The sequence below is a fragment of the Lissotriton vulgaris genome, chromosome 2_1 (assembly GCF_964263255.1).
Source record: "Lissotriton vulgaris chromosome 2_1, aLisVul1.2, whole genome shotgun sequence".
In the NCBI taxonomy this organism is placed as follows: Eukaryota; Metazoa; Chordata; class Amphibia; order Caudata; family Salamandridae; genus Lissotriton; species Lissotriton vulgaris.
Genome location: NC_141687.1, coordinates 585320976 through 585336804, shown reverse-complemented (window position 1 = coordinate 585336804; position 15829 = coordinate 585320976). Strand labels below are relative to the sequence as shown.

Here is a 15829-nt window from a genome sequence, read left to right as displayed (position 1 = left end):
TTGTAGTGCTAGTTCCATCATGCATGATAGCACGTTTCCTATGATCACTCTCTGTTGCGCTCACTGTCTGAAAATGTGTGCACACAAGGATGCTATTCCCGCACACAGAAAATAATAATTAGGGGGAACATTGAATGGCAGCAGCAACAGACTTGGTAAACGAAGAAGGTGCAGTTTCGGGACCAGCAAGATCCTCTTAGGGACTCCCAAGTGCAGTGGAGTCAGAGCAGGCACCGACCAAGCAGAGGAGACCACTGAAACAAAAGAAGACCCTCAAGAGGACCCACAGGCCGAAGGCACAGGAGTCGCAAGAGGACCTCGAGCAGCTAACCAAGGATGCTGGTCCATGGTGCAGAGGATGCAGTGAGGACAAAGATTTTGGTAGCAGGAGATGCTGGAGCTTCTTGTAGCCCGAAGATCTCTGGAGGAAAGACTCAATAAGCCTTGGCAACGGCAAGTCGGCGCGGAGCACAGGGGTTCTGTTACAGCGGTTCCGACGAGGGATACTGGCCTCAAACTTGCTGAGAAGACAGTGCAGGCCTCGAGGGAGTTGTAGAACTAACACATGTTCCAGAGCCTTTCGGAGTCCATGGGACCTCAGGAACAGCAGACCGGTCAGCTTTGTTGCGGTGCCTGCAGACGCAGGGGAGTGACTCCCTCACCTGGAAATGAACCTGGATGAAGCACAGGCACAGACGCAGAAGAATGGCAGGACGATGAGACCAGGAGCAGCAGGAGTCTTCCTTGATGCAGTCTTGGTTCCAGGCTAAGTCCATCAAAGTCCAAGGTGCTCAGACAGTTGAAGTTGAAGTGATTTCCGATCTGAATATTTTCACACAACGGATCTGAAGAGCCACCCACATGTAAGCTGTTAAGTACCCTAAGGAAAGGGTTGGGACGGTTCAGGGATCCCTCCCAGAGGACGGGCTGCACAGAGGGCAGGATACTCCTGTGTCCTTTGTCCAGCTACGCACCAGAGAGGGAGCCAACGGCTCCCTGAACGGGTTCCAACTGGAGTATGCAAGGAGGGTACCAAATGTGTCCTTCAAAGCAGTCTGGTGGTGCTGGCAAGCATCCCCAACCTAGCTCAATACACTAAGTCCTGTCTGGGAGGTGGTCACACCTCCCAGTGACAGATAACCTTTTGTTCTACCTTCCCCTGCTCGAGCTCGGCTCAGCAGGAGGAGTACAGAATCATGTCTGTGGTTAGCAGCAGCACTAGCTTGCAGTTAAACCCTGGAAGGCTGGTACAGATAATACTGGGGGGCTTCCGAGGGAAGCCCCCAGTACATGGGATCCTACATCCAACACGGGAATCGTTGTTGGGGTAGGATTCCAACATGCTTGATTCCAAACATGACTGGTTTTAGTGCAGCCAATATATAGTTAGACATATCGTAATTGACTTGATGTCCACTGTATATATTAAATGGCTGACCGCATTTACAAAGCCTGGAGAATCGATGCCTGGTTTTGTAGGGGATATCCTGCTCTTGCAGGGAACCCTCATTCTTATAACCTAGCATCCTGCCATCAGGATTGAAAGGCCTGCCTTGGGGGTGACTTATAGGTTTTAAATGCAGTGATCCCAGAAGTAAGGAAACCTATACCTGTGGTGAGTGGTGCTAGCACCAGCTCACACATGCTACAATGGCAGGCCTGAATTCACAGTTTGAGTGGTCTCTCATGGGTGGCATAATACTTGCTGCAGCGCATGGGAGACCCCTGGTGTACCTATGCCCTTGGTACCCTAGTACCATATACCAGTAGCCAATTGGGAAGGTACCAATCTCAGTCAGACTAGTCAGAAAACCGAATAACACCAGCAAAAAGCAGGGGTAACCATGAAAGCAGATCGTACTTTCCTACAGCCCAGTTCTTGTCTTGATACAGCTGTGAAAGTTTCTGATTTTCTTGGCAAGGTTGTCTGTGGGGCTAGGCTGATCCTGGTTGAGGGCGCTGAGCCAGTCTGCTTCTGTGATTTTGCCAAGGCTATGCCTTGGAATGCTGAACCTAGTAGGGATATTGACTTGAGGTATGTTGATTTGGAAGTGGATGATGGAGTGTTCGGTCCATGTCAGCAGTGTGCTGGAGTTTTATTTGATGCTGTCACTCATGGTGAAGAGGGGTCCAATGTGTGTCCTGCGGTGTGTGTGGGTTGTTCCGATCTTCCAGGTGATAGTTGAGGCCACGGAGGAGAATGTAGGCTTTGGAGTCAATGGTGAGCGGAGGCACAAAGTTGGTGATCAGGTTGGCAAAGGTGGCTCGAGGTTGGTAGGCAAGGGTTCTGTTCATGGTTAAGTTTTCTGAGATTTGCAGCTTAGAGTGCAGGTTTTTCATTAATGGGGTGGCTTTCTCTGTGGATGTTGTGAATTTGATGGATTCCTTGTAGATGATAGCAATATCTCCTCCTGGCTTGTGAAGGCGGTCCTGTCAAGCGATCTTGTAGCCCGCTTGGATTGCCATGGCAGTGTCTGGAGTCGATGAGGGGTTGAGTCAGGTCTCTGTGATAAAGAGGATGTCGGTGCATCTCTACTCAGCAGGTGCCAACATTTCAGTTGTGTGTTTGCTGTGTGATTGTATGTCTAGAAGCATGCATGCAAGGGGGTGTTGACATACAGGTTTGCTGTGGCTTGTGATGTGGTAAAAGGGTGGGGGTGTCGGCATTGTTGGTGCTTGTGTGGCGTGTTTGGGGGTGTTGAGGGTATTATTAGTATTTGCGTGGAGGTGTGGCTGCTGGAGAAACAGCAGAGGGTGCAGGTGAAAGCTCCTGCAGTGGTTTGAGGCACGGCACTGCAGCAGTTGAGGGAACAGCGTCCGGGGTCTAGCAACCTAAGGAGTGCTGTTGGGTATCTCTGAGCGGTGATCGGTTCAGGGTTCCTTGCGCTTGGCTCACGGCAGGCGCAGAAGAGCGCAAACGGGCTGGCCTTTGCCGCACCCACCGCACATTTGTGTTGCAGCTGCCAATAAGTAAGTCCCAGGAGGACGGAGGAGTGCAGGGTGCTTTGATGTCATTTCCTGTGCTGATGGGTGATGGGAAATGAAGTCCTCTTGGTTGGCTTCTTTTAAAGACGGTTTTGGTGGGAAAACCAGTAATGCTAGTTCCTGTCCAAATTAATAATGGGAAATTCTTGATGTCACTTTCTGTGTAGGTAGATGATGGGAGATCCAGTGATGTCACTTCTTGTGCTGATGTTTGATGGGTAATCAAGTCCTGTTGCGTGCAGCATGAATTCACATTTATCCACAATAAATTCTGTATTTTGTAAAGGGACAGCGTTATCAACAAAAGACAGTGTAATGTTTTGTCTGTCTGTATGACCATAATGCCCCTAAATGTATACATTTGCTGCTACAGTCACTTATCTAATCCTACGATTTGACACAGGCTGGGATCATGATTATGCGCTGCAGGGGTCTGATGGCTTTTAAGGTATATGTGCCTCGCTGTTTAATGTGAAATCACTCACTGACCACTTTTATGTCTCTGGTTTATTTTAGGTGTCAGTGTACCGTGTTCAACAGTACTGACTCCTAAAAATCTCAGCTTCTGAACATCTGCATCTACAACATCTCTGCTTGACCTGTCGCACTCAACAGCAACATGCAGGTGAGAAAAGGTTGCCCACTTGGTTCCCAAAGCAGGTGATTACAGTGTGCTGTGGTGGTTACCAACCCTGGTGAGTCTAGACTGCATTAGTGCTTTCCTCCCAGATGATATTAAGGTGCCTCGGTTGTCCCCAATGAAAGTGAGTTCAGGCTGCTCAGTGGCTCTTAACTAATAGAGTCCTGGCTGCAGTTGAGGTGTCTACAGAGCAGGTAAGTCACTGTCAGGCTTCACTGGAGGTGCTCAAAGCAGGTCAGTCCATGCTGCTTGCGTGGTCAACAAAGCAGGTGAGTTTAAGCTTCTCAAATGATCCACATCGCAAGTGAGTGTAGAGAAGCTTCATAAAACAGGTGATTCGAGGCTATGCAGCCTCTCTTTACCTTGTCTCTGCTACGGTTTTTTGTTTACTTGTGAAGGTCAGGTGAATCATCTCGTGACCTCTAGAAAAGTGCTTGTTGTCACTAATTTTGCTTTTGACTAAATAGCTGGCATTTTTCGGCTCTAGTTCGTGGGAACCTTTCCCTACATCTGAGTTCCCTAAAATATGGCATATGACTGGATAAAAACACAATTGTAATGTTTTTCTTTTAGGTAATTCCATTGTAAAAATGCCCAACATGCAAAAAGATGAATGCCCATTGTGGGCTTCATTGTGGCTGTACACCATCCTCGTGTTGATTTGTAAAGCCTACCTGCTTTGTCTCACAGCAGGCCAGTTAGCAGGGCTAATATGTCAGATTAAAATGTTTTGACCTGTTTAAGCTTCGTCTAATATTAGCTAAATCACTAATAGTGTGCCTTAAATTACGCAAAGGTATATAATTGTGAGAAATGAAAAGTGAATTGTGCTAAACCTGTTTCAATAGTAACCTCCTCCAAAATCCTTACGGTGTAAGGGGAATGCATCTTTCATTTACCAAAAGTTACCATGTGCTTTAAGCACTCGCGGACTTCTTCATGACAAAATCAACTCCATCTTCTAAGACTTCCAAATCCCAAACCCCGGCCACGGATGTAGTCAACCTCCTCATTCAGACCAACACCCACCCATACCAGCTCTCCTCATGGAACACCCTCACTGAGAACGAAACAGCGTCTATCATCAGATCCTTCCACTCCTAAACCCAAGGACACCCCTGCCCTTACCACACTTCCAACCTCGACAATCAACCCATCAGCACAGAATTCACCAAGGTCCTCAACTCCTCAATCCCCACGATCCACTTCCCCCAGAAATGGAAACATGGTGACGTGAAGCTGTAGCTTAAGAAACCTTCAGCAGACCCAGGAGAACCCAAGAACTACCGACCCATCTCCCTGCTCCCCTTCCCAGCCATGGTGTTAGAGAAAACTATCCACATCCAGCTAACTAGACATTGGTAATACAACAACCTTCTGGACCCCTTCCAATCCGGCTTCACAGCAAACCACAACGCCAGGATCGCTCTAGTCGCAGCCACGGACAACACCAGAATGCTGTTAGACCACAAAGGAACAGCAGCCCTCATCTTCCTCGACCTCTCAGCAGCATTCAACACTGTATCCCACCAAACACTGATCAACAGACACCACTAGATCGGAATCCAAAGAGCAGCCCTCAAGTGGATCGCATCTTACCTCACAGGAAGAACTCAGAAGATCATTTTCCCTCCCTTCTCCTCACTCCTAAGAACGTCACCTGCGGTGTACCTCAAAGCTCATCCCTCAGCCTAACCTTCTTCAACGTATACATAACTCCCCTGGCCAACATCATCAGGAGCCATGGACTCAACATTATCTTCTACGCATATGACACCTAACTCACCCTCTCCCTGACTAAAGATCTATGACAAGGTAATTGAGCAGCTGGACAGCATCTTCGCAGTGTGAGGTATCCCCCCCTCATAAATCTGACAGTGGTCCGCCGCTATACAGCAAAGAATTCAGAGAGTTTCTAGTCAAAATGAATAAAAAGCACCAGAAGAGTATACCTCTGTGGTCCCAAGCAAATAGTGTTGTGGAATGATTCAAAGGTACCCGCAAAAGTGTAGTTCAGCGAGTATCACTAAAGGGGATTGAATTAACCTGGGTCAAACCCTCCTTGCCTGTCGTTCAACTTCTCACTACTCCACAACGGGCTAAAGTTCCTGCCACCTTGCTATTTCGGGGAGCTATCAGAACCAAACTGCCACAATGGACAGTAGACCACTTAGTGTGTGCTGATAAGGTTCATGTCATCGACACTTCTCGAAAGTGCAAAATGAAGATGCATGCCGATTGGCGTTGGAGAGCCAAAGACACAGCCTTCAGTGAAGGTGATTTAGTTCTGGTTAAGCAGATGCGAAAGCAGAAAACAGACTCTCTGTTTGCTGTTGATCCTCTGAAGGTTGTGACATGCAAAGGACACATGGTGACGGCCCATCTTCCTGGACAGTCCGTCACACCAGACTAGTCACATTTTACGCGCCTACTTCTGCAATTGTCAGCTTCTACATTTAGTAGTGAGGCTGTCCTGTCTGATAGTCCAAATGAAGCATCAGAACCTGTACCATTGGTGCATGAGCAGGGTTCATCTCAACAACTTCATGCCACTCGACTTGGCCAACCTCTGCTAGCACCTTGATGACTTATAGAAGAAATATTATGTAAGTGTTGATTGTACTTTTATTTTAACAAGGGGGCGATGTAGTTTAATGAGACTGTGTGCTTGGACCATTGTGGTTCTGGGCTGACTCAACAGAGGAAGTACGTAACTGGTTGGGAGGTGTTAAAGTGTGGTTAACGGTTATGACATAATTAGAGAACAGTATGTAATTGTATACGTAGGAATAAAGATGTACAATCCAGAGCTCCGTGTGTTGCGTATTCATATGGCTGCTCCCGGGCTGGATGAGACGCTAGATACATGAATCTGGTATCACCTGGTTTTCAAAAAATAAAGTAAAAAGGATAGTAAGTGGACAGAATCAGATCAGAAATCACCATCTGCTTTAAAGAAGTTAATTGTCATCTTGTGGGTCATGTGCTCTTGATTGGCTGTGCAGCTCTTAGATTCTGAACTCGAGTTTTCTCCATTACATTAATATGGTCAGTATTTGATAAGAAGACCTCCCATTGACCTGCGTTAGGATTGAAATGCATTTAAAGAGCTGACAAAGTCACTTCACATCTCAGTTAGAATTGCATTTCATTTATGTTTCTGTGGATTTTCATATAGTCTTTGTAATAAAATTCGAGAATTGGTTGAAGTTGTTTACCCTGGTTCATGTATTTATGTCTTCCCATTCTTTTGTCTGTAAATCTTGTTTCTCCTCCCGACACCAATTTTAAAGAGCTTCTTTATAAACTTATGAACGTGAAGATCATCTCTGTCTTGGCCTTCGTGCTTTTTTTTAACTCCGTTCATTAAGACTACGCTTCATGACCTTTAATTCTATTGCATACCACCCAAGTATTTGTCCTCTGCAAGGTTTCAAACTTATGCTGGACCTTTTTGCATGGTTTCTGAGTTATTATCCTGTTTTGAAGTTCAGTAAGCACGTCACTCCAGTTCGATATATTGATCACTGGTCTAGTTTCTCTGGCATTAATTAGTAGCCTGGAAAATACTTCTAGCTATTTTCCAACTTTCGTATTCTGATTCTTTACTCTTGCTCCAGTTAAGACGTCTTAGTGATTTAGTCCCCTCCTGATACACAAAACTTCCCAGAACTGGAAGCTGATTTATATGCCAGTCGAATGCTCTGACTAGAAGCCTGCAATTTACATTTCTTTGATGGTGCAAGCGACCCTGCTGTCCAAGACCTGTCCTATACTTCAGTATCATATTGGGCTTTATGGTTGTTTCGTGCTTTATAACATGACTCCCTTCTGGATATGCTTGTACTAAGATTCTTTCTGTAAGGTATTTAAGGGGACCTTATTTGCTTCGTAGGTTTTATAATATTGAATATTTAGTTAATTCTAGATTTATGTCCTTCCTTTTGATTCCCAAGATGATTCCCTTAAAAGTGAGGACTATCAGGTGGTCAATAAAGACATACTGTTATGCCCCGTGTAAGAAATATCGGGCTGCGAGACGACACTGAATGTATTGTGGCAACAGATTTCCATGTTACCTTCGTCAGCTACCTTGAGGACAAATTATTCAGAGGTGGTGTATGCCTTGGCATGGGCTCTACATTGCTAATATCCTGATGTCCTGTTTCAAGCTTTGCAAGGGCGGGGATAGTTGCTGTTGCTTGTAGTTTCAGGCTAGAAGACCTATTTAGTATGTTGTGTAGGCTTTCGCTTATCTAATCCGGGGTGAAAGTTAGGACAGGTTCAATAGTTTCTTCACCTATATCTCGTTCAGTTGGTTGTTTCAGATAGATAGCGTAGGCACTTGCTGCTCCTGTTTCTTTTCCTGATTGAATACTTATGTTGAGCAACTCAGCCCACTGGGCTAATGGCTCTTGGTATTTCGAGCATAGTCACGGGTCAGACATATATTGAGTAGACCCTGATTGTGTTGGACTGTTTTGTCTTCTTAAGGAGATGTGTAGTGTGTTTACTAGTGGTGTACATCCTCTCTGTGGACTTTGAGGTCTGTAAACCGCTCTACCCCTCTTTTGGTGAACTTGTTTCCTTAGATAAGATAGGATCATGAGGCCACTTGCCTTAGTTCAATGTGAAATGATGCTGTGACTACGTCTCCTATGTCTGTAATATGTTGCACGTACTGAGCAATATTTGATTCATTCTTTTTGATTCACTTGTATTAAAAAAGTATCGGAATTTATTCATTCTGTACCAACTTAGTGAAGGGAAGATCTTTTGGTATATTTTTCCAGTTGTTTAGTTTTTTTATTTCCTTGCACTGTTTATGAGGAGCGATTGTGTCTCAATCTTCTATAACTTCAGAGACTAATGAGATAAAATTTCCTTTGATGAGCACAATTCTGTCCTTCGTTATATATGTTGGGAGAAGGTTATGATGTAGCCATGTCTCCCTTTTATAATCTTTAGACTGTTTCTTTGCGTTTAGCAGTTTTTTCGAGTTTCTTTTGTTTTAGAGCCGGACAGATGATACACAACTTCCTCTGTGGAACTGCCTATTGTATGATTTTTAATTAAATTATCTATGGTTTGGAAGGTTTTAAGGAATGGAACAGGATCGGGATCTCTACGTTTAGGGATGTACCGGAATCCTCACACATCAGAGCATACGCAGAATCGGATTTGCAAAAAACCAAGATCTTCCATTTTCTGCAGTTGTACCACACCTTGAAGAAACATAAAGATGCCGTAATCCTATCCCAGACTGTAACTCACTAGCAGCAAAATGAGTCTTAGAATTTATTGGAACAAAAGGTATTTCATGACTCTGTAGGGGCACTGATGGTAAATACGCCAGACACACTCACAAACTTGAGAGACAGATGAACTGCTGACCTTGGTGCATCGGAAGATGACTTCTGGATTGAGATATAATGATAGCCAGGGTGCTGGTGATCTCAGCAAGATTACGCCTCTTCCACTTAAAATTATTCCATTGGGTGTACTATACCCCAGATAGATTGTATAGGATCCTCCATTGCCAACTGCAACCGGGACTTTCTAGCATATGATTTGGGCCTGTCAAAAACTCCATATTGATAGTGGTATTGATCAAAAGTTCATTCAAAGATGCAGGAGGTTATCATCTTCCCAATAACACTTGTGCTATCCTGGGGCTTATCAATGATTGTGATGGATCAGCGTGAGGCAAACTACCATTGCATACAAGATACATGGTGGCTAAAAAAGTTATTGGTAGATATTGGCGAGTGTGCAGCAGCCCAGCTACTCGAAGTTTCTCAGGAGTATGGATTATTGTATACTTGCTGAAGAATGCATTTACATATGTACGGGTTGCTCTGGGAAGTACCAGAGAATATGAGGCAAATGGCTACATCACTTTCAAGATTTCTTGGCCCAAGGTCACGCCCAGGCAGACTGCCATGAGCATTTCTGATCTCTTTATGAAAGATTTTATGCAAATTGGGAATGTCAGTTGTATTGTTTGTTAATTACATGTTCAGGATATGTGTTGTTTTGGACGGCACACAGGCTGTTTTTTCTTGTTTTTATTCTAAATGAAACACTAAAAAGAAGTTAAAAATAACTAACAGCATCTATCCAGTGTGCTAAATTTCTGCTGAATTGCACCTGATTTCTTTGCCAACTTCCAAACATGACTTGAAGTTATATTTGGGAGTGCGCTCAGTTAATCAATTATCTTTCCACAGAAGCAATGTTTATCTAAGCATGGGCGGAAAATCAGTTTCGCTCGCGGATTTTGCGGATTTTCGGTAAATTCGCAATCCGCGAGATTTGCGAATCTCCCGCAAAATCCGCAAGCAGCGGATTTTGTTCGCACTGTTCGCACTGTTCGCGTGAGTTCGCGCCCCGCGAATAAGTGCAAAATTGCAGAAATACGATCTTAGCAAAACTGAAACTACTTACCAGGTTCAAAAGTTCAGGCTCATCATTAGTAGCCATTTCCTGTAGTGCTTCCTGAGGGGCCCCTCCAGAGTTCAGTTGCCAGTTGAAACTATTATGTGACCCTGCTCTGAACCTCAGAATAGTTACACATATGCCACAAAGGTCCTGAATTACAGCTAAGGGAGACAAGCAGGAGCCAGGCTGGAAGTTCAAATCCATTATTTCAGCCCCTAATTCATTATTGTCAGTTGGGGCAGGGCAGGTGTTGTAACTAATTTTGCAACAATGAAAGCACTTAGCAAGTGCAAAAGATCACTAATCAGGAAGCACTAAGGAAGCAGGTGCCAGCTAAAAAAATATTCTGTGACACATTAATCAGCCCCAAATTAATTCAGGTCACTTGAGGCAGGGAAGGTGTGCTTGCGTTGCCACAATAATGTACACTGACTGGACAACCAGAGGGTGCTGTGATGAAACAGAGGGTGGCATGGGTGGGCCAGAGGGTGGCATGAGTAGTCAGAGAGTGGCAGTGGTGACAGAGAGTGGCAGTGATGAAGAAGAGTGTCCCAAACAGGCTGGACACGTAGAAACAACAAGTTCGCGAAACTTGCGACCCGACAGGTAAGTTCGCAATTTGCGAAATTGTACAAAACCCTCGCGAACTGGCAGAAACCCGCGCAAACACAAAAAAAAATCCGCAAATTCGCGAGAATTCGCGGATTTTGCGGATTGCGAGTTCGCAAATCCGCAAAATTCGCAAACGCGAGATTCGCAAAATTCGCCCATGCTTATGTTTATCCCGTCTGGGCAATTTTTTTTCAGCTTGTGTATTTGCATTTTACAATTTATGCATGTTCCCACCAGTACTTTTGAGCTGAGTTGCCAGCCGTTGGAGTTTGTCTATTTGCTCCTCCATTTTCGTAGAATGAAAAAAAAACTAAGTGCTTCTGCTTCAATGTGGCCATTATATCTTGTGTTAAGCGCATTTAGTTTATAGCGTTAGTTTATATTGTCAGTTGGAGTATCCTCACCTTTTGGATAATTGTCACTCAAGTTTGTAATTAGACCATTTTTTTGGTTATCTGCACTAGCCTTGCTTTTGGCTCAGTATTTTATGTCCACAGATGTCTGAATGTTCTCACTAGTAGATGACGGCACCACAGTGCCAGGACCCTTCTCCTCTGATATTGAGTCTTCATTTATTTTTTTGGTCTCCCGTTACGGCGACATTTGAGCCACAAAGCCACCATAGTTTTTTTTGAGCACCGGCTCTAAATGATTGTGTGAAAATGTGAAAATTGGAGAGATTGTGAAGAGAACCGGGTTTTCCATTGTTTCTCATCATTAAGCATACGTGGATCATTATCATTATGGTCAATGGGTCTGTCTCTTTTCTGAGATAATGTTGGTTGCCATCCTGAAGTTTGGTGGTTTTCACTATGCTTGTTGTTTATTGCTGTATCAATGGTACTTTTACTGGCCATACCAGAAGGCACAATAATTGCCCCAAGCTTGTTTTGTATTGTCAGGTACTGACGGTTGCCAGTGGTCGGTAAAAATATTTCTCTGTTTTCGATGGCCCCAATGGGTCTGGGACCATTCATTTTCAGCAACCTTCTTTTGGAAGATGTTTGGTTAGTTTGCTTAGTTTTATAGCATTTTATGGTACATTCTACTTATATTACTTGTGGTCTTCTTGTATTGCTTATTTCACTGGAGCACGTATTAAATCAATATGCCTAATAAGTATTTTTATTAAATCAATCATATCATCATTTCGGCTTTAAAGGCCATAAAAGTGCAAGATAAATACATAAATACAGATGATATACAAATAAATAAAATACAGGCGTTTGAAAGAGAGAAAAGAGATCCAACTAGATAAATGACAGTAAAACCAGGATAAAATATGTTAAAACCTTTAGTACACAGCAACATTAGAGGGACACCGTTTTTGTGTCTTAACCGCCACATAAACATCAGATACCTTGAGACTGCATAGACAATGAGCTGACTTGTGTTACTTCTGAGTATTCTAAGGGCGATGCTGTAATTCCTCAGACCCAAATTACAACAAAGTGGCAAAAGCCACTTTTCCCTTGGACCCTGATAGGCTGGGCAAAATAGAATTACATGTTCATCCACTTTGATCACCCCAGGGCAGAAAGGGCATGGTGTGTTAGACTCCCTATTCCCAGACCTCCATGAATTGGTAAAGGCTTGAATTGGGAGGATTCCTAGACGGAACTTTAAGTACAGGGTTCCGGCATAGGGGGGTTCTGCCTCATCCAAAAATGGTTCAAAGCAGTAGTCAATTTTGAACTCGAAGAAAGAGGCAGTGAGGGAGCCCACCCTAGAGGTGCAGTGTTTTGGCCCATATACTGCCAGTAGGCTCTTTTTAATGCCTGTTTGGAGACCAGTCGAACATCAGTTGGTGTTTACTATAAATTGCCAAAACCAATCTGTCTCAACAGATTTCTGACCACCCTAAGCCAGGAAATCTTACTGCACCTCAACTGCCCCAAAACTTCTTCCAAGGCTCCTCGTAGAAGTAGAAGTTCGGAGGCTGACCAAAGTCTTTACCAATACATTAAAGATTTCACCCCCACTACATCATTAACTCTCTTTAATCCATGATCTAGTCGTAAAGTATTATACCCTGCAACGGATAATTTTTTATTCAACAGCAATCTACTTCCGCAAACAATCCTTGGTTGAACATCCGAGCATTGTTTTCAGAAGTAGATTGTTGTGAATAAAAAATGAGGCTCCTCATCCTCTCTGCTCTTAATTGTCCAGGATCTAAACGCTCAGGCCAAGGAAGTTAAATACACCTAGCGAGTTCTCAGATAATTTCATCGATACCCTCTTCTTGGCCGAGTCATGATAAATGCAGAGGAAAATAAGGCTGCAGAATTAATAGAACTAGTATAGGGCCACTGACAACTTGTTGACTAGAAATGTGAAGGTTGTTGAACACTAGTCACTTTAGCCACTTGTACATTTATGTGGCAATGCTAATAGTCACACTGATTCCTACATTAAGTAGATAGTTTCAGTTACTATGAAGTAAACCCAATGGTACCCACTTATTGATGGCTGTGGTCAAAGTCTACAGCCCCAAATTCTATCCAAATCATGAATTACTACATTGTTAAGCCCCCTTTCATTTTGTTCATGCCAAACTGGATCCCTGCACCTCTATTCAGCATGTGTTGTGGCCAAGTAGAGGGTATATAGCACCATGTATTGCCTTAGGCGCAGTACCACAATAAGGTTGAAAAGCTGTTAGTCACTGCTCATTGGCTGCAAGCAGCACCTAACACCACCTTCCATACACATACTCAGCTGGCAGACAAATGCAAAAACTCTTGGCCACTTCGACTCCCAGTTCCTGTGCTCCCGCAGCCTCCCTCAGGAAGTCAGCCCCCCACTCTCCTTGGAGCCCTGTCTCCTGGACACCCCCAGCATATGCAGGAATACAGGGACTAGTCTCATGACCTGGGGACTAATAGCCTCCCAACCTTGGGAAGTTGAGTTTGGAAGCCTCAATATTGCAGAGTTGCGGAGGCAAGAAATCAGCCAGGAAATTATCACCACAGTTGTGCAAGCACAGTTCAGCTATGAGCATCTCTGGCTGCTTCCGTGGCGCACACGACATTTAAGCTTGAAGTCACAAATATTATTTCTAGAAAGTTTGTATATTTCTGCTTCATGAACTGGCAGTTACTAGCCTTGGTCATGCAGCCCAGGGATTTCTACAGTATATGTTGATAGTCTTTCCCCGAACTCAAAGCTCTAGCCTCGAAAAGTTTGAATCACGATTGTAAGTAGCCTCTTTTCGAAACATTTTGGTCCTGTTTAAACAAAAGAAACAGAGCGCATATTGGACCCTTGCCAGCCAAAGAAAGACCCACTGAGCTTGCATCATCTCTCACTTTGCAAAGTCCAGGCACAGAAAAAAACAGCAGCATTGCAGATGGTTTTTAACCACTCTGGAGAGCATTTGCAATGCTGTGCATCATGGCCAAGGTTTAAAAAAAAAAAGCCCTTGACTCGGCCACTTGCTCTATTTTGTAGGTACGTGCACCGCACATGCACATGCCTACAGAATGAAGTCGATACTTTTTGTTTTTAGGACTCGACTATGCAGCGCGCAAGCGCTGCTTAGGAGGGACCTCTTGGAATCGCTCTGTACTTTTCTTGGAAACTCGTGCATGTTTTGCACTGTTTCCAATGAGTACTCGTGCATGCAGAGCGTTTGCCTTGCGGGAGCGAGCAGTGGCACCATCTGTTAGTAAGTATCGCACCTGCCGCTTCTCGCTCACGCAAGGCAAACGCCGCGCTCGTCTTTCAACCCTTTTTATCTTTTTCAACCCAAACATTTTTTGACCTCATCAAAGCCTCCCCGCCTCACCTCTGCTCTGTCCCTGGCACATTTAAGTGATGAAGGATCCAGATACGTATTAGCGGGCCTGGCATACTGCAAACCTCCACAAGTCTGACTGACGTTCTTCGACTCCAAACTTGCTAACTGGATTTTTCATAAAAACGCATTCCAAGTTGAACTCAAGATAAAGAAATGTTAAAAAGCTGCCCGAGTGCCACTGTGAATTAAGGTTTGAGGCTGCAGGTGTGGGGGTGCGCCTGGCACGGGATGCGTATGATACAACCTAGGGTCCGCGTCCTAAAGTTGTAGACATGGCATCCGGACACCAGCAGGGTGGTGTTCATGCCTCGTGTCATGCCACACAGGCTGCCTCGGTCTGACGGCTGCTCTTTCGAGACAGAAACAAGGTGGGTGGGGGAGGCACAGAGTGCCGGGGGCGCGCAGGCTCTGGGCATCCGACAATTGCCTGGTTAGCAGGAGCCCGACCCATGCCAGGCAAAGTCCTAATTAAAAGTGACTCTCCGAAGCTGCAGAGCCCTCTATCAGCAGCTAACAAGATAAGACAAGTGCTGAGAAACGGGGGGTCTAGGTCGGAGCGACGGGGTCTGCCCATGATCTCTCCATTTGCATGTGACATTCCTCAACCGCCACCCTCTGAGAAAGAGCCCCCTCTACTAGAACACACACAACTGACTTGTTTCCAAGCCCTTCCTGCCAAAAGGCGTGCATACACACTCACATTCACTGCAAAAAGTTATTACCGCAAACAGACACATCAGCTCCCAACAGCACTGACTCCAAGACTCATCACAGACAAGCATGTAGCAGGACACAATACACACAGCACCCCAGACACACCCACCACAACACAACTTGGACAGTCACTTGCTACCAAGACACGCTGCACACAGACATGCATAACACATGAAACAGCACCCCTCATGCATCCAACATAACCCGGCTTTAGAAGTCAGCAGCCATGCTGCTCCAAACAGCACTTGTCACCCTAGCACGCCACACACAGATTTGCAGACCAAACTAAACATAACACCTTAACAATCAACACAACACAACCTGGCCTTAGAGTCGGTAGTCATCCTGCTCCAAACATCACTTGTCACCCAAGCACACCACACACAGACTTGCAGAACACACTAAACACAACACCTCAACATTCAACACAACACAACCTGGCCTTAGAGTCAGCAGTCATCCTGCTCCAAACATTACTCGTCACCCAAGCTATGTGTGTGCTATGAGAATTCTATACTTAATATTTTACACAATTTCTGCAAAGGTTGTACAAACACATTCAGGAGTCACTGGCTAAGAATTACAACTAGAACAGAGAAAGCACACAGTTATTATTGCGCTGTAATAACGTGAAT

General features: G+C 44.7%; 1 protein-coding gene across 4 annotated transcripts in view; it reads left to right on the top strand.

Moving 5' to 3' along the window:
* The window catches only part of TKFC (triokinase and FMN cyclase), a 222592-nt gene that overhangs the window by 111436 nt on the left and 95327 nt on the right, over nt 1–15829 (top strand). For all 4 annotated transcript variants that reach the window (XM_086955605.1, XM_086955604.1, XM_086955606.1 and 1 more), the window contains exon 2: nt 3502–3610. In XM_086955605.1, the coding sequence (XP_086811731.1) occupies nt 3605–3610 (6 nt within the window). In that variant the 5' untranslated portion in view covers nt 3502–3604. The remainder of the gene's footprint in view (nt 1–3501; nt 3611–15829) is intronic.